This window comes from Lissotriton helveticus, chromosome 8 (assembly GCF_964261635.1).
Source record: "Lissotriton helveticus chromosome 8, aLisHel1.1, whole genome shotgun sequence".
NCBI classification, from domain to species: domain Eukaryota; kingdom Metazoa; phylum Chordata; class Amphibia; order Caudata; family Salamandridae; genus Lissotriton; species Lissotriton helveticus.
In genome coordinates, this window is record NC_136069.1 from 312,684,120 (window position 1) to 312,709,150 (window position 25,031).

A 25,031-nucleotide genomic window follows, 5' to 3' on the forward strand; every position below is an offset into this window, starting at 1 on the left:
TTCTTCTTCCGAGTATGTGCCAAAGGTTGACCATGTAGCATTGTTTTTTGGTTCAGCGGGTGGTAGGCACTGGGGTTTGGAGTAGAGGCTTGCGTCGGTAAGGAGATCGCTTTTTATGTTGTCAGTTTTTTGGATAAAGAAAGCAGCGAAGTCTTCACAGGAGGGTGCTTTACTCACAGTGTTGAGTGGTTGGGGTTGATCCTTGGATTGTGATCTGATTAGCTCAAACAGTTTTCTCGGGCGATTTTTTGCTTGGTCGAGCTGGAGGCTGAAGAAGTCTGATTTTGAACGTTTTATTTTCCTGAAGTAGGCGTTTCTCTTTTTCTTCAGGTCTTTTAGGTGCATTGAGTGTATACTAGTATAGATGAATGTTTTTGTATACTATTTTGACAATATTCTAGTTGCAACTTTAATAGACCAGTGTTAACCGTATTTGTATCATGTTAACAGCACAACTGAATATCCACAGACCGCTAGTACTCAATACCATGATTTACACAGAGGGAAACAGCACCCTCTTTATAGAACCAAATAGGAATTTCAAAGGTCAACTGTGTAGATGAAGGCTGACCCTTAATGAACAAATGAATGTCACCATGTTATCATTTCCACCATAGCAATCATTCACCCAAATACATCACATCCAGTACAAAGTGGTCAGCCGATGGACGCATAACAGGACAGTTGCGTCCCAAGCAACACACTAGGCATGTTCTCTCTCTGTCTCTCTCATTCCTACTCCCACCAGCTCACTTGTGTCACACGTCCCATAGAACTTTGTGGCAGTAGTTGCAAATGAGTGGTGGATCCACGTTGCTCCTGCAGGACCAACTGAAGCAAAAAAAAAAAAATAGTTACGTGCCTGTCATACCCTGCCAAAAAGGCAAGTCAAAGAATACTGCCTTGCCTGAGCAATATTGTTCTACCAGAGGTGACCTTCGCTGATTTGGCCAATTTGTTACGTGACTTACAAAATGATAGCCAGTTCCTGTGTCTTGAATTGCACAGTCACAGCGGACCACAGTTGTGCTGACATAATAGTTGGACAACTCGCTGGCTCAACTCAATACATTCTCAAGTAATTAGTGGGACTTAGCCCCACTTTCTGACTCTTGGCCCGACTGCTCCGAACATCACTACGCATTTGCTCATCAACTGTTTCACTAATCACAATGGTACCCACAGCAGAGGCGCAATTATTTCAGGTGGTGCCGCCTACTATTGCACCTCTTGCCATGCCAGAACATTTCTTCGGAGATGCAAATAAGTTTGCCATCTTCCTCAATCAACAGTAGTTGCATTTTGTGTGTATAACAACGGTGTTTTCTTTGTCTTGGTCAATTCTTTTAGTTGAACAGGACGATATATTATCGTACAATTAACAGTCAGTCATTCGAGGAAGAGTTGAAGAAATGTGTCAGAAATCGCATTTTGGTTTAGTTGGTGGACCCCGAGCTACTGAATCCTAGAGAGGCGAAGATACGGTCTCATACTTGACATTTCAATCATTTGGTAGCAGATGGAGCATGGCCTAAAGAGAGGAGAATGTGGTCTTTTACAAAAAAGTGAAATGTAATAGATCTATCTATGATACGTACTCCTATGTTTCTTTTTCTCCATTTTATTTTGATTAGAATCATTCACCACAAAATATTTACATCATACTTTGGGTACATCATGGTTTTTTTCTAATGAATGAATGTATGATTAACATGTCAAGCTCCATTACAGGCCTTGAGTTTTCGTATAAAGTCCTTGAGTTTACAAACTTTTGAACACATGTGAATTCCTAGAAGGATACAGAAAACTATTGTGAAGTGGTCTGCTTCGATGGTGCAAGACTGCCATGTACACTTTCCCTGACATAAAAGCAATGATGTGCTTAGAGACTACTTAAATGTATGTGACATGGGGAAGGATATCAGGGAAAAGAATTCAGCAGTCTATATACTCCATGGGTAAATATGCAGCTCTCTTTGTCCAAAAGCAAATCTTCTTCGCTTCATGTAAGCAGGAGCAGTTTTCCTGCTCTCGCTTCCATGAAGCGAAGTAGAAGTTTGCAATGCCAGGGCGGGAGCAAAGCCCTGCCATTGCAAATTGCAATATTCCAGAGGTAGGCACCCTGGGACATTGCTGGAGCCGGCCCTCGGGGTGGCGGTCCCCAGAGCCAGGGCGGGCTCCTGAAGGGGGGCCGCGCGGAGCCCCTCCCAACTTGAACATAGCCCTAGGGAGGTGGTGGTCCCCAGAGCCAGGGGTCCACAACGGACCCCCGTATTTGAATAATTAGTGCTCCGGGGAGGTGATGGTCCTCATGGCAGTGTGTGGGGGGTGGCTCAAGCCCCCACACACTTTGTTTTTAAATTACGCCCTGGGGAGGTAGCAGTCCTCAGGGCTTTGGGCCCCCCTATCCCAATTAATTAAAGCCCCGTGGAGGTGGTGGCCCCCGAGGCAGGGTGGGGGGTAGGAGCCCCCCACACTTTTTTTTTTAAAAGCCCCGGGGAGGTAGTGGTCCTCAGGGCTGCGGGGGGAGGGGGTGTTTGCCACCCGTATACTATCATGTTCCAGGGAGGTGGCGTTTTCCGGGGCTGCGGGGGCCCACATATATTTTCCTCATTGCCCCTGGGACCGGGGGCTTATTAAAACAAAGGGCTCCTGCGCTTTGTGTTTTTTGATTTTTTCGGAGAGATTTGCGGATCCTACGCTAATCTTGACAAATTGGTTTGTTCGTTTTAAATGCTTTTTGGACCCTGGGGTCCTGTGGGACCCTGTGTTTCTACCCTCCCCTTTTCTTAATTTTTAACCTTTTTTCTTGTGACTCGGTCTACCACGTCACAAAATGGCTGCAAACGCTTCTTGGTTTGAAGTATTGGTAGCCAATCAGAGACACGCTTGTGATTGGGAGGGTTCCCGCATCCACCGCAGTCACCAGTTATATAATCTTTTTTTATTTTTGACTATCTCAGGAACTACTGAACGAATTTACACCATTTAAAGCAAAGAGTGCACTCTGGACAAAGAGCTACCGCGGTGCCAAATTTGAGAGAATTCCGTTCAGCAGTTCGGGCTGTAGCCGCGATAAAAGTCTCCTATGGAAATTAACATGGAGAAAACGCGTTTTGGGACCCTCCTTTTTCCTCAGCCCCGCTAGACGAATCACCCGAAAACTTTCAAGAAAGGCGCTGACCAGAGCACCCCATTCGTTTTGAAAAATTCACGAAGATTCGTCAACCAGCGCCTAAGATGTATCTATATATCCATATAGATACATAGAGGGCCTATGGGTCCACTCTGTTCTACCACTGGTCTGTATGAGTGTCAATTACACTCTGCTTCCATTCATGAGAGCAAACTGCATGAGGTAATGGTTAAGTCTGCATCATTGGCTCTTTTGACCTGTAAATGATGCCATTTAATTATCTCGTGTGTATATCCACCTAAAAAGGAGTACACTTCATTATTGGGCTTGTTGACTAGTCAATTAGTTTCAAATTTTCCCCTTTTATAGTTTCCCTTTCCTTTCTTTGCTTCTTCTCTTTTTATTTTAATGTTTCTTAAGAGGATAAATAAGCTCTCTAGGCAGTGCAAACGCGTTGCTTGCTTGACATTCATTTCATCAGCAGTACACAGCATTCCATGTGGTCAATTCCTCTAAACCCGGAGATCATTATGGAATGCTGTTGTTCATAGTGTACACCTGTCTTACCATTCCAAGATACCCATCACGATGGCACTACATGTGGCAGTAATGCTCAAACTTTAAAACAATAGACTATTTGCAATACCTTTACAAGACAGACATCTGCTGCTCTGTTTCGTTTTGTTATTTCGAATATATGCTCCCTATGGTTATAAGGCAAAATGTTTTCTTTTTTTCTACCTGTATTCTTTTCATTTACCTTACATATGTTTTTGTGTTTGTGTGCTTTTAATGTGCTTGCGTTAGAGGGTGAATGGAAGGATGAGTCAGAAGACTGATGAATGGATGCATGAGTTCATAGATGTGTGACAGTGTGTGTATGAGGACTTGAGTGTCTACAACCATCAGTGACGCAAAAGGCACTTTAATAAGCCAAACATATTGGCATTGCCAATGTTTGTTCTTTTTAAAGTATATTCAGAGTTTTCAGGGTAAAAAAGTATTTGAAAAATAAAGCAGACGAGTCATAAAGACTGAAAATATAGCATTAAATGCACATTCTGAAATACCTCAAACCAGGAGTTTACTTTTCCTACTGTATTTTAAAATGTTTTTCTTTTCCTTTTTTAAACAATGGTTTCCAAACAAGAATTGAAAAAAAAAACAATAGTTTGGAGTTTGCATATTAAAGGTGAGTACTACTGGCTTTGCCAATGTTTGTTAGTAGTAAGCTTGTGGTGGGGGAGCAGGGTTAGAAGGGTGCTTAATAAAAATATACAGAGGTACCCCATACAACAGGCTTCCCAAACAGGTAGCTCATGAGCTACTGGTATCTCTCCAGGTATCTATAAGTAGCTCGTCTGTGTAGACCCCAGTCTACTAAATTATAACCTTTTGCTTGGTTGAATTAAGTTATGTATACAAAATTTGAAAAGCAAGTACTGGAGATGAATATCTGTGAAAACTAATAAGATGATATTTTGGAGCTGATTTTTGCAACATATTTTCAAAGTTATTTCAATAAAAAAAATCATGTGATGTTGGGGAGACCTACTACAAATATAAAAACCTTGTTGACATGGCCATTGCAACTATGGCTATTATGAATTACCTATGTAGAGGCATTTCACATTGACAAGATCTTTTCTGGAATACTACTGGCAACATTGCCTGATTAACTGAGGAGATCACTGCTGGTCATCTCGTTTTTTGTGACAACTAATGTAGTCTCGTCTCATGTGGTCACTATTACGACACTAATATTAGTAGCTCGGGATAACTTTCATTGATCTTAAGTAGCTCTTATTACAGTAAAGGTTGGGTACCCTGCCCTACAATAATTGAATCAATACAATAAAGAATTACACAGGAAAAAGAGGGTTAGTTGTGCTTCCTCTACAAAACTTATCTATTTAGATCACTTGGACCAACTATGGAAATAACAGAGCATGTCGTATCTTTTTTTTTTTAAGCACCTTTTATGATACTGTTCTTACTAATAGGAATAAACATGCGTGTAGACGCCTTATATTGAAGCGACAATCCTTCCTCATGAGCATAAAAATACAACACTGAATTTGTGTACGGTGTGAAAGCACCAGACACTAATGGCCAGTAGAAAATAGGGAGATATTACGAAGCAAAAACAGAGCAAAAGAAGTGAAATGCTAAATAAGAATAAAAAAATTAACAAAGTAACAGAAGAGGTGCACGCAGAGCAGGCCTTGGCTCAGAGAGCATCCTGGGCAAAGCCAAATGTGGTCCCCTTTAATTGTCTTTGCATTGAAAATTTGTGAGTATGAGGGAGGTGAGGGGGGCAAGATTAAGAAGCACTGTGAAAAGCAAAACAACAAGCATTTGCAATGCAATAGGTCCCCGCATTATTAAAAGTTTGAATTTTTGGCATGGCAAATGCAACATTACTAGCTCGAATTTTGTTAATGTAGACCCATAGAGTGTAGTGTGGTACAGTAAAGTGGTGTAGTATAGAGTAGAGGAAATTATTATAGAGCGTAGTGGGGTGGAGTAGTTTAGCGTGGAGTGGTGTTGAGTAAAGTGGCTGAAAGTTTATAGAGTGGGATTGTGTGTGCTTGTATTATGATAAAATATAGTAATATTATGTAGGAATGAACATATGAGAAATATAGGTTGGTGGTACTACATTTGCTGTACCAATTTATTTATAATGTGTTTTGTTGTGCAAGGTGACTTTACTTGTAACTGCTTGTTTAGTTGCCTGTTTAGGCTTTAAGCAGTGCATATAAAATAATTTTTAGGTATTGGCATTGTAAATGACAATGACTTTTATTTATGTTTTTGTTTTTTAAAATGTAAATAAAAGGCATTGTCATTTACAATGCCAATAGCTTAAACTTACGCAAATGCGAGACCTATTGCATTGCAAATGCTTGTTTCCTAATGCATTCATATTTCAGATGCTTTTGTCTGTGCTTGCGTCCCAGTACACGAACAATGATTGGCAAACCCAATAGCACGTCAATTCGATTAGCTTCCCCAATGCTTGTTTTCTACAAATCTGTTTAGCATATGATTTAGTGCTCTGAGGCAGCATAACACTGATACAAGGCGCCCCAAAAAAACTTAAAAACATATCAATAATGAACATTTACCAAGGTGCCCATCTCATTTGTGCCATCAACAGCCACTTTAGTTTTACCCAACCCTTTCCATATTAGGATTTATTTAAACTATACTTGCAATGCAAAAAGCGGAACTGCATGTCCCGGAATGCAACACCGTGTTGCTTAACCAGCCAGGAGAGGCACAAGAGGGCACACAACAACACGGAACCGCTGTGTAGCTACAACTATTTATTTGAGCATGCATGTTTGAGAGGATTTCTTTCTTCATTTAGGGAGGTTGCTGAATGTTTTAAAACATTTGTTTGGTCAAATGTTACTCGAAATGTATGCAACTTCTCAAAGTCTATTCACAGAATAATTAAATAAGGCGATAAAAGGTGACCACAAACAGAAGGTTTCACCATTCCTGGCTAGAAGGAAATGTGCAGGAATTTGACAGATCCAATGCAGGTCCACAAAACTACACAAAAGCACAGGAAGATTTGCCGGGAATAATAGAGGAAAGTGGGCTGGTGGATAGTTGGAGATACATGCACCCCCTACAGCAAGAGGGCACACACATTACGTCCTACAGAGGAACCTGGGCACGCATAGATTACTGCTTACTAACAAGAGGACTGTGCCCGACCATTAGAAGTGCCGTGCATCTAGCTCAGACTTATTCTGACCACTGCCCAGTTAAAGTCTCCCTTTCACCTCCGGGGTATGATAGGCCTAGGCCAAGCTGGCGGTTACAACCCACGGCCCTTTTGGATATGGTTTTCCATACAGAGTTACAGGAAGATATCAAAGACTTCTTTGTCCGAAATAAAGGTTCAGTTGATAATGTTGAAACGATATGAGAAGCATTCAAAGTCACGATTTGTGGGTATTGTATGTCTAAGAGTTTCGGGGTTCTGAGGGATTTACAAAACAGGATACGTAAGCTGGACCGAGATCTGAAAGAGATGGAGAGGCGCATGGTGCGGGGGGAGTTGGGACAGGTGCTGAAACATTTCCATACAACTTTAACTGAATACGAAGATACTGCGCATAGGGAGGTAAAATTCCGGGGTAAATACGGGACAACGCGTAGATAAGGGGAGGGTGAAAGACCGGGGAAGGTGCTGGCTGCGGTGCCACAGAACCCTCGATTCAGCACGCATGTCATAGAAATTCAGGTGCTAGATAGGCCACATCGAGACTCGCAGAGCATTCTGGAGGCATTCACTGCGCATTACACTACATTATATACGTCCCAAAGGCAGGGTGTCATTGACCTAGAGGAGTTCATGGGGGATGTGGCGCTTGGTTGGCTCGGGGACACTCAGCGGGATTTTTTAAGTATGCCATTTGAATTCGATGAGATCAGGGAGGCTATTATGCAGCTTCAGAATGGGAAGGCGCCGGGGTCAGATGGCCTCCCGGCAGAATTCTATAAGGCTTATATTGATATCATAGCTCCAGTACTGAAGGAGGTGTATGATAAATCGGAGGTGTATGATGAATCAGAGGTGGGCATTTTACCATTCTCGATGAGAGAGACGTTAGTCACGTCGCTCCTGAAACCCGGGAAGCTGCCAGAGTCTTGTGACTCATATAGGCCGTTGTCCTTGATGAACTGCGACACGAACATCTTGGCGAAGGTTCTAGACAAGCTTGTACTGCCTGACCAATCAGACTTTGTGCCTGGTAGGGCCACATCCCATAATCTTAGGACCCTTTTTTCGCTAATCCAGAAAGTGGCGCCTGACTTCCCACTCGCCACAGTATTTTTAGATGCCACTAAGGCGTTTGACTCGGTAGAGTGGGACTATTTGTTTGGTGTGCTGCGGAGAACGGGTTTCCCCAAGCTATACTTGTCTTGGCTTGAACTATTGTATCACCTCCCCACTGCTATGGTGTTAATCAACTGTTACCTGTCTCACCCACTCGTGATTTCCAGAGGCACTCGACGGGGGTGCCCGCTGTCCCCGCTCCTTTTTAGGTTTCGCCTGGCGTCCGCTGCGCAGCAGCGTTCGCGCAGGCGAAATCTAATGTTAGAACACTACTGGCTTTGGTCCCGCCTTCTCTTCCATTGGCTAGCTCCATAAATGGAGGCTAGCCATTGGAAGAGCGATCTGTCCGTCATTGCCGGAGCAGATTTGTGGGCGTTCCCGCGATTTTTACTCACCCCGCCCCCTTGCGATCGTCATGCGGCGGTGGGCGGGTTTTCTTTTTTTCTTTTCGGTCATGTTTTTGTCTTTTTCGAAGTGTCTTCTGTTGGAGTGGGCTGCGAGATTTAAGTTGCCAGGAAGTACTGTGTATTTGCAATCTGGTAAGCAGCATTTTGTTTCTAATATCTATTCCCTGTGTACGTCTATCTCGCCTCATGTTGTCTCCCTGTCTGTGTCTCCGTGGTGTTGTCTCTGTTGCTCCCGTTTCATGTCCTTTCCAATGGAATGCTTTCGTCTGCATGTTTACGTTGTTTCTGTGCTACGTCTATCTCGCCTCATGTTGTCTCCGTGGTGTTGTCTCTGTTGCCCCCGTCTCATGTCTTTTCCAATGGAATGCTTTCGTCGGCATGTTTACGTTGTTTCTGTGCTACGTCTATCTCGCCTCATGTTGTCTCCCTGTCTGTGTCACCGTGGTGTTGTCTTTGTTGCCCCCGGAAGAAGTCCAGGTGAGTGCTCCCCTCCCCTCCCGCTGTCCGTGTGCCCGTTCCCGCCCCCCTTCCCTCCCTCCCGCTGTCCGTGTGCTCGTTCCCGCCCCCCTCCCCCTGTCCGTGTGCCCGTTCCCACCCCCCTCCCGCTGTCCGTGTGCGGTATGTTCGTGTTTGGTGCATACAACCCGATGGCTCTCCTGTAGGTAAGAAGCTGAGTTTGTTTGAGAGGGGATTCTGTGTTTTTCTGTCGTCGAGATAGTAATGGTCTGAATTTGGGGATTGCGATCAAGGGAAGGTTTGTGGTACAGCTAGTGCTATTGTGTAGTTGTCATGTGAAATGATTAGTGAAGCTAGTGTATTTCGTGCAGTTTTTGACAATATACATACAAAAGTGCTTTTGATATCCACTAATACGACTACCTTTTTAAGAAACAGCTAAAAACATGCCTTTTTAAGAGTTAAGTCGTCCTTGGCTGCCGTCATTTGTGAACCTCTAGCGCCGGAACACTCCGGTTGGAGTAGCTGTTTACAAGTTTCGATCTAGAGATTAAACTATTGGCATTGTAAATGACAATGCCATTTATTTATCTGTTTTCAAAACCAACACATAAATACAAATTTTGTCATTTACAATGCCAATAGCTCAAACATTTCAAAAGGCGAAACCATTGCATTGTAAATGCTTGTTGCCCTGGCGGTAGAGTCTTTGGCTTGTAGACTGAGGCAATTAGACCAGGACAAAGCAGTTCGCTGTTGTCTACGTCCAATATTGGTGTCGTTATATGCGCACGATATCATGCTTTATGCTAGAGACCCGCAACAAAATATTAATCTCAATTTGCGCGACTTTGTGAGATTCGGTTACTTGCCTGGAATAGGCATCAACTGGGGGAAATCGCAGGTCTTCCCACTCACGTCGGCGGTATCGAAATTCCCTCTTGACTTCCCGATAGAGTGGCGCGAGACAGAGTTGCGGTATCTCGGAATCCAAGTCACTAGAGACAGAGAGGAGACCATACGAGCAAACTATGGTATAGCCATAACACGCCTAACTGCTAATGTCACACATTGGATATTGCTACCTCTTTCACTTGCTGGAATTATTACGATGGTTGTCCTTCCTCAGTTCCTCTATCTGTTCCTCAATATCCCTTATGCACGGGACGTTTTTTTTTTTTAAAACATTGCGAACTGAGCTGCTCAGACTACTGTGGGGAGGGGGGGTGGGGGAAGACAAGCGAGGCTTAGCTGGTCGCCACTGACGGGCCATTTGAACAGGGAGGCTTGGGATATACTTCTTGAGCGCACAAGCACACTATTGGGTGCACCCCCCTCGCTATATGCCGCAAATAGTCGTGGCAGATTGGCTTGCTGAACCAATACCGCTGACTGGAGTGATACATGGCCCTGTCAACACGCGGGCGACACCACCCACCACTGTCTCGGGCACGGTGGATGCGTGGCTCCAGATAAATGCGTTGCTAGATTTGCCTATCCTTTACTCCTCGCGGCTCCCGCTGGCGTATCATCCAGATCTCTCGCTTTTGCAGGAGAAGGGATTTCAGGGGCTTTGCAAGCGCGCTAATGTAACCACCTGGGGAGATCTCTTTCATAATGGGAGGTTCCGGTCAATGGAGCACCTTCTTCAAGGAATACAAACAAAAGACTCTAGATATGTTTCTTTACGTGCGTCTCAGACAGGGGATGCGGTCTATACTCCCTGACTTCCCTCACGAGCCAATAAGCCTCCTCCCGCTACACCAAATGTTAGGGTCCGCAGATGGGAAACATCTAGTGTCAGGCTTATACAATAGCATCCGAGTGAACAGAGCAGGAATACACAGTGGATCCCGTACACATTGGGGTGAGGCATTAGGGCGAGAAATTACTGATGAACAATGGCAATATTGTTGTATGCAGGCAGCACAGATCTCGACCAGCAGTAAGTTGTAAATCATACATTATAAATATCTGCATAGGCTATATTATACGCCGGTAAAGGAATTCATGTTTAAGATGGCTGATACAGATAGGAGCGACTGATGCAGGCAACCAGGGGCGGGATTCCTTCACCTAGCATGGGAGTGTCCGGCCATACGGGATTACTGGGAGCAGGTAGGTATTAACAGCGCTAGACAGTACGACAGGAAGTGTTTTAGAGAGGGACCCGCTACTTACCTTACTGGGGCATACAGCACATATATCTGCTTCACACAGGAGGTTCGTAGCTTTATCGTTGCTACTAGCTAAGCTGAGAGTAGCCTGTAGGTGGGGCAGGGGCCGAGCCCCGAAATTTAAGGAATGGATGGCTGACCTACTCTATTGCCAGGAGCAAAATACTATATATGCTGAGTGTTAGACCTGTCTGGCCTTTTGCGTAGCCCTCCGATTAATTATTTATTTTGTCCCCTTTTTTTTTTTTTGCCCCTCATACCCTTCTCATCTTTTTGTGTCCACTAGATTTTTATGGTGTTGGCCTGGGGGATAGATGCTCTTTTGGCCCTCATAGTTTTTCACCTTAGGCCTAGGTGCCTTTCCTGACAGGAATTCATTCAGATCTACAAAATGGTGGTTTTCAACTGTCACACCTGAGATCTGACCCATAGGATAGAATAGGGCATTCCAGAACCTTCTGGTCCCTTCTGGACCTGTGAGGGTCAGCCTATATAAGGCGGAATGCTGGGCAGCCATTTTGTCTTTCAGAGTAGGCTGGCTGGAGTTAAGGCTGTAGCATAAGGCGGGGGTAGGATCATCAGAGGGTTGACCTCCCATTGTAGGGACGCTCCTTACTGGTTCACCACCCTTCTTCCCCTTGTAGTTGCTGACCTGACCCTACCTGAGAAAATCCTGGAGACCCTGGGCACCTGTTCTTATCCGGTCCCAGAGGAAAGAGTGGGTGTGGGAGGTTGCACTGGAGTGAAGCCCCCCCCCTGCCTAGTGAGGAAAAGGGTCCTGGTGCGGATTAAGAGAGAAGGATTCCTGTGCGCCTTTATCAGAAGTCACGAGAACAGAGAGGAAAGGAGGACTCATCAGGCATCCAACCGAGCCCCCCCCCCTCTCTGTTTTTACCTGTGGTGTTGATTCGCCTCATCAGGGGTAGTGGGATTATATAGGTTGGGGGCTGGAACCGAGTGCCTGGCACTGTGTCGCCGAGTGAACTGGCCGCGTAGTGAAGGCTGCCCCCCTCTCTCTGTGCCTGGTGACTGATGCGGTAGGATCGCTTGTGGAATTTCATTTCCCCCCGCACTGCGCAGGCCCTGCTGACTGAACGCGAGTCTCGGAGCGGGGGCGGAGCCCGAGGAGGAGGTCCCGCGAAGCTGAGCAGACTCCGTCCTTGAGCCACTACTCACCCGCGCATGCCCGGTCGAGCCGCTCCTCTCACGGAAGGCGGAGTTATCACCGGTGGAGGAAGCGGGCGGAAGGCGAGCATCGGCTCTTCTCCGCTTGTGTGCCCCTCTTTCCCCGCTCTAGCTCCAACACGGAGGAGCTGTTTTAGCGGGAGAGGAGGGTCGAGGGGCCGACAGGCCGTGTCAAGTGCCCTGGTGTGGTCTGGTTCCATCCCTCTGACGATCGGAGACACAGGCCCAGTGGGCTCAACACAAAGAAGTAAGGAGTGAATGAGAGGGGGAAGATACAGGCCGTAGATTTTCTATTAGAGGAGCAGAGGCTATCGGTTGGCCACACGAGGATTGAGCTAAACTGAGCACAACCCTTCAAGACTTCTACAAAGATCATCTTAGACCTGTTGTTGAAAGCTAACTGTATATCATTGGTGAATAAACCCCCTTGAGACAGTTCTAGAGAAGAGCCTGTACAGAATAAGTGGAGTGGGAAGTACTAGCCATCTCTCCTTGGTGCTTTAGGTGGGGGGGGTAAATGGTAATAACCTTTATTAGAGGAGTCAAGTCTAGCTAAGTCTTTAAGGTGTGCAGACACTGCTCCCTGAAAACCAATGTAATGTACTTTTAAGCTGAAGAGTTAAATAGTGAAATATTTTTGCCGCTTTGAAGAAATTAATAATTTCACCAATTGAGTGTATTGTACTGAACTGTGCTAACTAAGGAATATTTTTGCAGCTTTGAAGAAATTAATAATTTCACCAATTGAGTGTATTGTACTGAACTGTGCTAACTGAGGATAAATAATAGACAAGAGAACAAAGTAATATTTTTTTTATAAAACAACCCGTATTTTCACACAAAAGTTGGTGTAGTGTTTCTTTTTGAGTGGAATTGCTTTAAGTTACTGCTGGGTGAGGTGTAACCTTTACACATGTGCCTCTATTAGTGACTGTCTTACCCTAGGCCAGGCTACCCTAGGTGACCTGATATATTCAGTTCCAACACTGAGTTACTACCAATAGCCTCCAGACCCAAGGATATCTGGGGGCCCTTAAGGAGTATATTATACTGCATAGTGATACAGAGCCGGATGCCGAGCCTCCAGCTACCATATAAAACTTATGTTGTAAAAAGATATGCAGATTAACTGCCTTGGACATTGCATGCTAATCGGCTTGCCAATACCTCAAACGTACTACTATGTTCCATGTGGTGATTATTCAGGATTTTTGATATGCATTATCACTGTATGTTTATTAAATAATATGACAAACTGACCATGGGAGGGGGGGGGGCTTATTATGACGATGTGATGATTCACTGTGACAATGTTTGAGCACAATCCAATGAGAGATGTAATTTGAAAACTGGAATAAGAAAGTTTTTTTCAAGAATAGGAAATGTGCAGGAATTTAAGAGAACATCAATTCAAGAGAGTAAAACAATATTGCTTACATGTTGACTCAGATCAGACCTCATCACGGCCTCCTGGGTTATTCTGAGCATCTGTGCGAGGCTGGAGGGTGAGACATAAGAGAGACAGAGAGGAGAAGAGCGGAGGCGGTGTGAACGGGAGAATGAGAATGAAAGTTAATGGGGAGTTTTATGCGGCAAAGAGAAATAGGAAGAGATTGACTGCCAGAAATAAGACTCAAGGGGTGAAACATGAGATGGCAGAAGTGGGGGAGCACGATAAAACGTCCCACTATATTTCTGAACATCTACAACCTAAAAACTTTGAACGGTGCTTTAGTCAGCACTCTTGCGGGCCACCGATACATCGGAAGCCAGATACTGCCCTGGCACTGGCCTGTACGTACAGATTCCGATGTAAAATTTGAGGCGCCATGTCCCTATGACGGACGGTGCATTAAATAATTAAATTATTTTGTGAATCGGTAACATGAATAGTAAAAGGCGCAGCTCCGATTAGCGTGCGATTAGACGTGCTTCGATGCAAACTTGGGCAGGGAGCATTTATTTTGAACCGGCCTCCGCCTTGTGGAGCAGCTCTGCTTCTTAACTGATCACAAATGTCTGTGCGGTAATGATTTCCAATACCGTCGCCAGCTGGAGCCTCCATCCTCTCCTCTGCGGCAAGAGCCTCCCTGGTATGCATCTCAAAAACGTATACATTACTAAACTGTTCTTTCTAACAACTTTGCAGCAACATTGTCGTGCTGTCACCAGGGGTTTAATTGGAAGCTTTTTCAATATTATATACAAGCCATAGTTGTTGCTTATTTATCTTATGCAACTGACAACTATTGACAAAACCAATAGTCCTGACTTGTTATAGGTATGATGTTACTTGTTGTATCATATATCTGGGTGCAATGACAGAAACAGCAAAATAGAAGTCAGTGGATACACTATGGTAAGCACAGATTTTTAGGTTACTGTTTTTAAGACACACCCTTAATTACATTGGCCACGCCCATTTGAGTGACACCCCAGGTTTTTCATCCTACTTAAAGCCCTGAGTAGGTCACATTCATAATTTGAGGCAGGGTAGATTAAGTAATTTGCCCAGAATCCCAGGATGGTGATCCCACGCCGAGACTCAAACCTGGCTCCCCCAGACTTCTAATTACAAACACAAGCAGCTAAAGGGCCAAAGTCAGCAGCTTTGACTGGAACGCTACACCCTGGGTAGAGGGAATGTGCCAGGCAGACTATCCACCTCTAGGGGTTGGCAGATTACACAGCAGTATGAACTCAATTCGTTCCAGACTAGTATGCGGTCATGTATGGGCTGTCCTTCCATTCACCAGAAATATTCAAAAGAACATTGTGGTACCATTCCTTACACGTAGAATACGCTGTCTAAGAAGGGGTCACTGGCTCTCTTGCAATTGTAGGAATGCAATGAAAGACGGTCCAATTCCATACACACCAATAGTAATTTAGGAAACTGACGCATGCTTGAAGTTGCAGAAATACATTGTGCCAGATAGTAAAGAAAATCAGGTTTAAGGAATACCAGTACACGCAGCCGTCGGAAAAAGGATCCTGGATCAGCTGACGAAACTACGAAGCACTCGAAGGTACACATGTTGAAGAAAACGTTGTCAACAGACTCCTTCTGTGTAATTAAGAGCACCTACACTGCAAAGCTGATAAACTGTGAGGCGATCTGCACACGCGTCAGTGATGCGCATAAGTATTCACTCAAATATTCACCATCCGAAACATAGGTGAAAGTAAAGCAACTTGGAAATGCGCGTGGGTCCTCCACTCACCAGAGTCTTCTGCAAATCAACGAAGCTGAAGGTACGCAGGAAAGCTTAAGCTTGAAAAGGAATACAGCACGCAGATGAGATGAACAACAAAATCTCTGCATGAGTAGAATCGTCGCCAAAATTGTCAAGTAATTCCTCCGGGATAGATTGTTTATTCATGTAGTGAAGTGGGACCAACACATCCAGCCACGAGGTAGAACCGCTTGTCACAACCGTTATAGAATCCCCCCACTAGACCCATAATGACATGTCAACATTCCTGAGAGCGCGGATAGGAATTTACCACGCACCCCTGAGACAAATGTACAGGAGACTAATCAAGTACAATAGGTGCACAAGACACCACACACCTGTACACGAGCGGCACATTCAAAGTCCACTGTCCAGCATATACGTACCTTGAGCAGAAAGCCACCTAGGGCCTCTTTCAACTTCCCTTGCCAGTGAAGGAGGTCTGTCAGCAAACCGAGCAATAGTGCACCCCCATGACTGAGTTTAGAGGGCAGGTTGTGCGGCGGCCTTCATTTCAAGCTCCTTTTTCCTTCGCGCAGACACGGCCGCCATCTTCTGAAGATGAAATATGTCTGAACTTTGCTCCGGGGTCACAGGTCACACCAATAGTGCAGTCACCGGTGACTGTAGCTACACAACCAGAATGTTTTGTCGTTATTTGTTTTTACAAGGTTGCTATTTTAACTAGGCACGTACAGCACCCGCTCTGCGATGACGAAACCAAAAGGGAACAAGCCCGCGAGTGGTGTGCGCGCGCCACTGCGAGCCATGGTCTATTGGTGTCTATTACGAGCACCAAGCACGTAATGCACATCAATAGACCATGGGAGGAGCAATGTGTCCGCCTCGGGTCAATTGCGTGCAGTCTTTTAGAATAAGACGCGCGAAAAGGCCAATGGGGGAGCTCAAAAGGAAAAGCACTCGCACGAGCTTGTGCGAATCCTAGGTCAGCTCAGATTCCCCGTTTTTCACCTACAAAATGTCTCGCATTGTGCGAGAACTGCTGCGCAGTGCACCGCTAGGCGCGAGAACTAAAAAGCAGACAAAGCCACCAACTGCCTTCAGAGAAAGTGCCTAAACACGCTTTTCTTTTAGCCTAAACCATAGGAAGACTGCTGGAAGGAGCTCCAGCGCCCCCACATGAAGTCAGCGCCCTGGGCATTGGCCCAGCCTGCACAGGCTAAAGGCCAGCCTTGGGTCCCCGATAGCGCTTAAAATATAAAGACACACGGAATACGCATTTACAGATTTATTTATTTTAAAAAAAATTATTGCAAGTACCTGAATTAGCTGCAACTGGTGTCTTATAGCCATACTTTTCAAATACATCTTGTATTTGTTCAAGGTCGGATGTTGTCCTTTGTTTCAACAGTCTGCAGGCCTTTAAAAATACAGAGAGATCTTGTTCTTTAGAAACCGACGCATCAACGGTGACTTGAATCTCACCCTGTTGAGAGAGGTTTCAGTTAAAACACGGCAAACTCACATTTAATGCAAAAATCGTATTATTAAAGTGCGATATGTTCCAAGGAGCTCCTTAAGCTCTCTACTTGAACAGAACCATATTATTTCTGCAACCAGGAAGGACACACCTCTAAAGTATACATAGTTATTATACTAACGCTTGCTCATTTGCTTAAACCACTGAAAGATATAGAAAAACCATGCCCTTCATGAGTTTTCTTCCATTACATTCGGAGTGAAAGCAGTGAAAGGTTCATGTGGCAAGTGTAATGCAAACAGAGTTTTAGAAAGTTTTCCTAATTGTAATTCATAGACATTTACATTCAGTTATCAAACCAATCACCAAAACCAAGCGACATTTCATTTACAAACATTACTTTTAAAGTTGGTGCTGCACTATGGGCTAACCCTTCTTACCATTGGTAATCCGGTGAATCTTTTCTTCACTGACTGAGAAGTAAAGGGAGTTAGTTCTGAATCAATCTATTTCAATTAATATTGCAACCCATATGGCCACACAATAAGGACCAGAAATCAGTGACTATAGTAAAGAAGATTAATAACAAGTTAGCTGTCAGGTTAAGGTAAACGAATCTCAGTACCATGCTATAAAGATACAGTATAAACACTGGAAAACACAGAGAAGTTTAGGAGTACCAATAGAAGGCAAACAAGAAAATCAATCAATCAGGGTTTTGTAAAGCACACTCCTCACCCGTCAGGGTCTTAAGGCACTGAGGGGAGGGTGAGAGCAGCTCCGTTGGTGTCATTCGAAGAGCCAGTTCTTGATATCTTTCCTGAATTGGTGCGGTGTCGGGATTCGCCGGAGGTGGAGAGGGAGTTTCAAGTCTTGGCTGCAAGGTAGGAGAAAGACCTTCCACCCGATCTAGTCCCTGCAGAAGCGTGGGAAGGTGGCTAGGGAGAGGTCGGCCGAGCAGAGGTTTCTCTTGGGGGTATGGAAGGAGAGGCGGCTGTTGAAGTAGAGTATGATGTTGTGGAGAGCCTGCATGAGCGTGCATGAGTAGCTTAAAGTTATTCTTCTTTCGACGGGGAACCATTGGAGGACACAGAGGTGTTGGGTGATGTGGTTGTGCCGTGGGATATCGAGGATTAGTCTGGCTGCGGTGTTCTAGAGTTTTCTGAGGAGTTTTGTGTTCATTCCAGCATAGAGGGCACCGCCGTAGTCCAGTCTGCAGTTGCTGAGGGCGTGATTAATCGTTCTCCTGGCGTCTGAGGGGATCCACTTGAATGTTTTACATAGTATGTGGACTGTGTTGAACTATGCAGAGGAGACGGCATTGATCTAACGAATCATAGTGAGCGATGAGTCCAGTATGATCCCGAGGTTATGAGCATGGTCTGTCAGAGTAGGTGGGTTTCAGAGGGTGGGAGGCCACCAGGTGTCGTTGCATGATGAGGGAGTGGAGCAGAGTATGAGGACTTCTGTTTTCTCAGAGTTAAGCTTCAGGGAGCTGTTTTTCATCCAAGTGGCGATGGCTTTCATCCTTTCTTGGAATTTGTGTCTGGTGATGTAGAGTTCATTGGTGAGGGAGAGGATGAGCTGGGGGTCATCGGCGTAGGAAACTATGTTGAGCCTGTGATTTCTGACGATGGTTGCAAGAGGGCCCTGTAGACGTTGAAGAGGGTGGGGCTGAAGGAGGATCCTTGGGGTACTCCGCATCTGATCTGTTTGTTCTGAGAGGAAGGGTCGGAGTCTTATTCTTTGTGTTCTGCCGATGAGAAATTAGTGTAAGCTGTCTAGGGCCTTTCCTTGGATGCCGGCGTCGTGGAGTCTGGTGGCTAGTGTGCGGTGGGATACGGTGTTGATGTCTGTTGATAGGTTCAGGAGGATGAGGGCTGCCATTTGGCCTTGGTCGAGTTGGGCGCGGATGTCGTCTGTGGCGGTGAAGAGAGCAGTCTTGGTGCTGTGGTTGCTATGGAAGCTGGATTGAGAGGTGTCTAGGATGTTGTTGGCTTCGGTGAAGTGTGCTAGTTGAGTGTGGATGGCCTTTTCGATGACCTTAGTTGCGAAGGAAGCAGTGAGATGGGCGTGAAATTCTTGAGGTCTTTCAGGTCTGCCGAGGGTTTCTGTAGGAGGGGGTTGACTTCGGCGCGCTTCCAGTTGTCAGGTAATGTGGCGGTTTCGAAGGAGCAGTTGATGGTGCAACACAGCTCTGGTGCAATGGCTGTGGCACTCCTGTGGATGATGTGTGGCAGGCAGGGGTCTGAAGGTGCTCCAGAGTGGATGCTCTTCATAGTCTTTAGGGTGTCTTCTGTCATGAGTGGGGTCTAGGTAAGTAGGATCTGTTGGGTGGCGTCGCTGGGGGTGTGGGTTGGGGTGGTGCAGAGGTCTTGGTCGTAGAAGTTTCCGTAGAGCGTCTTGATCTTGCGGTGAAAGAAGGAGCTGTATCAATTGCAGAGGTCTTGGGAGGATGTTGTGTTTGGTAAATTCCTGTATGATGGTGAAGATTTCCTTGGAGTTGAGGGCCTTGGAGAGGATTCTGCCTTGGAGGAAGTTCTTCTTTGTGGATTTGATGAGGTGGTGGTGAGCCGTGGTGGCTGTTTTGTAGGCGGAGCGTGCTTCTGGGGTTTTGCTGTTTCTCCACGTCTTTTCCAGTCATCGGCAGGATCACTTGGATTCTTGGAGTGGCGTGGTGAACCAGTTTGCTTTCTTCTTGTGTCATCTTGTGGTGTTCTGGAGGGGGGTGAGTGTGTTTGCGTAGTTGGCTATCCATTGGTGGAGTTTGCCTGCTGCTTTGTTGGCGTCTGTCGTTGTGGGGGTCGAGTGCAAGTGAGGGGTTCTTCAGAGCCTTTGTTCCAGATTCTGTGTGGGAGGTGGCGCATGCCTGTGTGCAGTGGGTTTAGTGAATGAGAAATGGATGCACTGGTGGTCAGTTCAGAGCAGTTCTGTGGTGTAGCTGAAGGAAATGCTGTTCCCTCCTGCGAAGATAGGGTCACGTGGGGGTAGAGACAAGTTGCTTCAGTCCTATGTTGGTGAAGTTCTCTAGTAGGGCGGTGGTGTTGGGGTTGCAGTGGTTGTCCAGGTGGATGTTCAGGTTTCCAAGTAGTATGTAGTCTGTGGAGGAGAGGACGTGGGGTGCGAAGAGGTCGGCGATGAAGTTGTTGTACAGGGTGCAGGGCCAGGTGGTCTGTAGGCGAGTGCTCCGCGGAGCATCATTCTGGGATTGATCTGAATCTGGAAGTGGATGTGTTCCATGGGGGGTGAGGAGTCGTCCGAGTCAGTGGTTGTCAGTTGGAGGGAGCTTTGGTGGATGACGGAGAGGCCTCCTCCTGGGCGGTTCGGGCGGTCTTTTCGCAGGATCTTGTATCAGTAGGGGATGGCTGTTGAGATGTCGGGTCCGGGGCTGGCGTTGGTCCAGGTCTCTCAAAAATCTGTGAAACAGAAAAAACTAGGAAAATGCGGGGAAGTGTGAGAAGGCATAGGAAGGTGTCAGCATTTCAGAAGCTCGGTCAAGAGTCTTTTTGGGTCAGGGAAATGAGTGCTAGCCTAAGCCACATTCTGCAAAAGTCAAAGGAAAGCATAGAGGTCTAAACCTCTCAAAGTCCAAAGGAAAGTGGCTGTAATCTCAGACAGTGTGAACTCCAGTTATTTTCACCAGAATCTCATCACATCATCAGGGGCTCCATCGTCCTTTCCATTCTCATGCGGAAACGTCGAAATGTTCTCCCAGGCCAGACATGGTAATGGCACTGTCCATTGTCACCTATGAGCCTTTCCAACAATAATAAATGGAAACTTTAAGCTGAGGCCCTGGCTATCCATGTTCCTTGTCAATTTCTTCTTCTCAGACTCTATCACTAATACAGTGTTGTATCTATTCTTAAACTAACAAACCAAGAGGGCGTGGCCAAGGCGGCGATCGAGTAGGACGTGCCTGCTAGTCGCTCCGTCTCCCGGACCTTCCGCTCAAGCTTTGTGTAGCGGTGCCGCAGCAACTGCCTGAAGTGCCAGCTGGGCTGTGTACTGCAGCAAGAGGGCACAGTCTCATGACATCGAGAGCCGGAGGGTGATGGGGGTCGCCTCGCAAATTGAGCTCAGAATCATCAGAAGAGCAGAGAGCTCCTGAGCCGCCCCCCCCCCTCCCCCACAGACGTGGCAACGGAGCAAGAAGCCCAGAAACACCAGAAAAAGAGAGCGGACCTCTCCCGGTAAGAGCGTCGCCCCGCTGGTGAAATGCTGCAGACAGAAGAAAAATAAAATGACAAAACTGTTTTATTGTCGTTTATTTTTCATTTGCAGTCCGCAAGTCTGAGATGGGAACATGTCTCAGTTTCAGCAGCAGGGGGAGGAGGTGCTGTAGGCACTAAAAGTGTGCATGTTGGTTTGGCCAACCGTCTTAGGATGGTGTGAGAAGTTGGCCTGATGTGCAGTGCTCACTATTCTAGTGATCACTATATATCAGTCCAAACAACCCTTATTGATGATTGGTTGTAAGTCAACCTTATAGACCAGCTATCCTAGTAGCATGGATACGAGCAGTCTAAGGCTAAGACTCTAGAGGGCGTGTTAAGCCAGCTGTTTTACCATCACATTACCCCTTGAACACCCAGTGAAAGGACACCACACAAGTGTTATGAAAATAAACAGTGTATTTATTAGAATCACAACAACCCTGTACTCTTTATGAGGACAGGGTGCTAGGCACACAACAAAACTCTTACGAAAATACTTAAGTTAGCACGTTATACACAAATGCCCGAGGGGCACGAAAAACCATATACTTTAGAAGTGGAATGCGAATTACTAGCAGGTAAGTAACAGTTCTAATAGGCTTTGGAATCGCTAGGACTTGACTAGGGAATCGTTAGATTACTACTAGGAGACCTAGGGGACTCGGGTGCAGAGTGTGCACTCTCACGCGGGATGCGGGACAAAGTCTATGGAGGCTAGTAAAGGCAAAGTTAGTGTTCACGGGCGAACCCGACCTGGTAGGAAGAAAACGACAGTGGATCCTGACCCTAGGATAGTGAGGCTATGCTGGGACACCGAAGTGCCGAAGTTACCAAGCCCAGGGGCTGCAGCTGCATAGGTCTGAAAAGACGTCGGGGATCTCGTTGCCGGACCAGGAGCCTGGAAGGAAGAAGTTGCTGGCAGGCGACCAGTGAAGAAAAGTTCGATGGATCCAAGCCTGGATCAAGGAAGAAGGAAACCTGAAAGCAGAGGGGACCAAGTTCTTGAATCACTAGCCAGTGATTAAGTGGGCACCAGGATGGCACCGGGCGAAGTCACCGCAGTCAGGTGAGTGGGCGCTGCTGGGCTCTGCAGTCTCTCGGACCAGGAGGCGTTGTCGGCGACCAGGATGGAGGTGCGAGCTGTCCCACGAAGGTTCTTGCTGTCGACGTAGCTGGACCCAGGATTGGGCAACAAGTCTTGGCAAATGCAAGGCCCACGCGGTGGACCTAAAATGGCGTCTTGGGTGGACCAGGAGGGTCCAGGGTACTTCTCCGATGGAGGGAAGCAAGGGCCAGTCTGGAGCAACCAGACCAGCAGCAGAAATGTCGTCGGGCGTCGTCAGGAAGGCCACAAGCCAGCGGGCTAGTAGCCAAACAACGCGGTGAGCAGCAAAAAGCAGAAGGGCCCCACGCAGATCGTGGAGATGCTGGGGGGCTGCTCTTCGGTGCTGGAGCTGCTCAGGGTGGGGGCTTCTCGGACCCCAAAGCACTCACCAGGAATTCACTCGGCGGGCTTGCTGGAAAGAAGTCGTGCAGTCTTGAAGATGGCCGGTCCCTCGAGGTCTCGTCACACCCACGAATCTCAGCGTGACTGATGATGCAGGTAGAGGTCAGAGGTGCCAGGGAAGCCGGTTCTCGTCGAGCTGGGCAGTCGGGTTCCGGAGGAAGGACTTGCAGCAGACCGCAGTGTTCTTAGATGGTGCCTGCGGATGCAGGGTGACTACTCCTTAGTCACAAGGGAGAAATCTTAGGAAGAAGTCTTGAGTTCCTTTCGCAGAAAGTAGTTTCAGGATTCAAAGATGATCTGTTTTGGAAGGGGGCCAGTTCCTACCTTTATCCTGTAAAAAGGGGCTGGCACGCGACTAAGTCCTGCCCTATGGGTGGGACTAGGAGGGGGGTGGTTACACCCACTTCCTTGGCGGGCTTTTCCCCAGCACAGGGTCTGGAGTGACCCTGGAACTGGTTCCAGCCAGCCTATGCACAGTGAGCACCGGGGTGCCACGTGCAGTCACCTTCCTCTAAAGCCCTGCCTACCTACAATACACAAAACCCTGTCTGGGACGGGGCTGGCACCGCCCCTGGCAGGAAACCCTTTGTCCTTATCTCCTGCTCTGGGAGGACTCCCAGCAGCAGGAGGGCAGACTTGTGTCTCGGTGGCAGCATCCATTTTGTGGATGCTAAGGCTCTGTCTGACTTTAACCGGGGTTAGGGGTTACATACATGTTGTGTCCCTCTAGAAGGGTGGAATGCTAACCCCGTCGCCAGAATTGGCGAGGGGTTAGTATTCCAATTCGTATGACACCTTACTCGACATGTTTTGATAAAGCGATACCAGAGTTGGCACATAACCGCGAGGATTATAATGCACTTAAGAGTATATGGTATGCGATATCATGGAAACGGCTAAGGGATGGGTCCCGAAAGCCGCAGACAGGCTCAGCTCATGCCAGAGCACCATCTCACACGATTCCAAGCACTCTGCCTTCAGGATTGTTAAGGCCTGCCATAGGAGTGACTGATAGGAGATCTGTGTGTCCATTTTTAGGGTTAGATATAGGTATACTATATCTAAAGCAAAGGGTGATTACACCACCTTGCCCCAGCTGTCAAGCAGCCAGTTGTGTCCGATTTGGATGGCCAGCCAGGGGTGGCATAATACATGCTGCAGCCCCTGGTAGGCCCTGGGTACACCTATGCCCTGGGTACCTAAGGTACACTGTACAGGGACTGATAAGGTGACTCAGTATCCAATTTAGATATGTACCTAAGGTACATGGAATCCATTTTACAGAGAGAGCAGTGGGCCTGAGGTCCTGAATAGCAGGGCCTCAGGTCAACTAAGTCAGAAAACCAGCAAAACACCAGGCAAAAAGTTGGGGGCAACCATAGTCAGGGATCAACCTTCCTACAGATGGCCAAACAGAAATGCGCACTTTGATATCTCAGTGGCGTCACTAGGGGGTGCGGGGGTGCGGACCGCACCAGGTGACACCCATCACATGGGGTGACACCAATCTGACTGGTTACGCTGTGTAAAACAGCTCAGCAGCCTCGCCTCTGCTCTGCTCTGCTTTATAATCAGGAGGAAGCCAGAGTCTCTCTGAGCAGCCAGTGAAATAAGGAAATAGTTTCATACGGGCACGATTTCATTACGAAGTCTCTCTAGCTCAAATTCACTTGCATTTTGGAACAAACGTGACCGATGTGACAGGGTTGGACTGGTGATAAATCAACATAAAAGGCTCCACGCGGACGCCCCGCTCCCACACATGCAGATGCACTGCCCTCCCCCCCCCCCCCCCCCAGACACTCACACAGGATGGAGGAACGCATAAAGGCGCCCCAGAGGTAACAGAAGCTGGGACAGTTGTCAAGTCGTCTTGTTTAAGAAGCGTTCCATGATGTATATCGCAACAACTATTGGTGTAACTGAGGGAAGAAGACAAATGCAATGATCATCAGCAATAATGAATAACAGCGGCGAGACAGACACGACAATCCAGTTTGCTGTTATTTAAAAAGGCACAATAGAAATAAATAGAACACAAGCAGGGTTGGAATGGGGCAGAAAATAAGGCCAAGAACCAAAATAAAAGCGGCCTCTATTAGTGAGTTGGAAAGCTAATAAAGCGGCCCGTGTTTGCAAATTGGGACAGTTTAGAACTGAAGACTGGCTCTGTAGGTGTTTTGCAAAGTATAGAACACTGCATGAATTTGTGTTCACTGTAGGCAATGTTTATTTAAATAACTAATAAATAACAAAACCCGGAGAAGCAGACCATAAAACAGGCCACACACTGACCTGTCAGAGCAGCCTCTGGGTCACTGCCTGATTGCCCTTTAGCAAAAGACACACAGATGATGGACGGAATGCAGAGCGAATCAAACATTCACCTCTAGTCAAGAGATCTGTGC

General features: G+C 46.6%; 1 protein-coding gene across 3 annotated transcripts in view; it reads right to left on the bottom strand.

Annotated features, from left to right (window-relative positions):
* Positions 1–25,031, bottom strand: part of SKA3 (spindle and kinetochore associated complex subunit 3) — a 574,705-nt gene that overhangs the window by 451,482 nt on the left and 98,192 nt on the right. For all 3 annotated transcript variants that reach the window (XM_078657087.1, XM_078657088.1, XM_078657086.1), the window contains exon 4: positions 16,740–16,905. In XM_078657087.1, the coding sequence (XP_078513213.1) occupies positions 16,740–16,905 (166 nt within the window). The remainder of the gene's footprint in view (positions 1–16,739; positions 16,906–25,031) is intronic.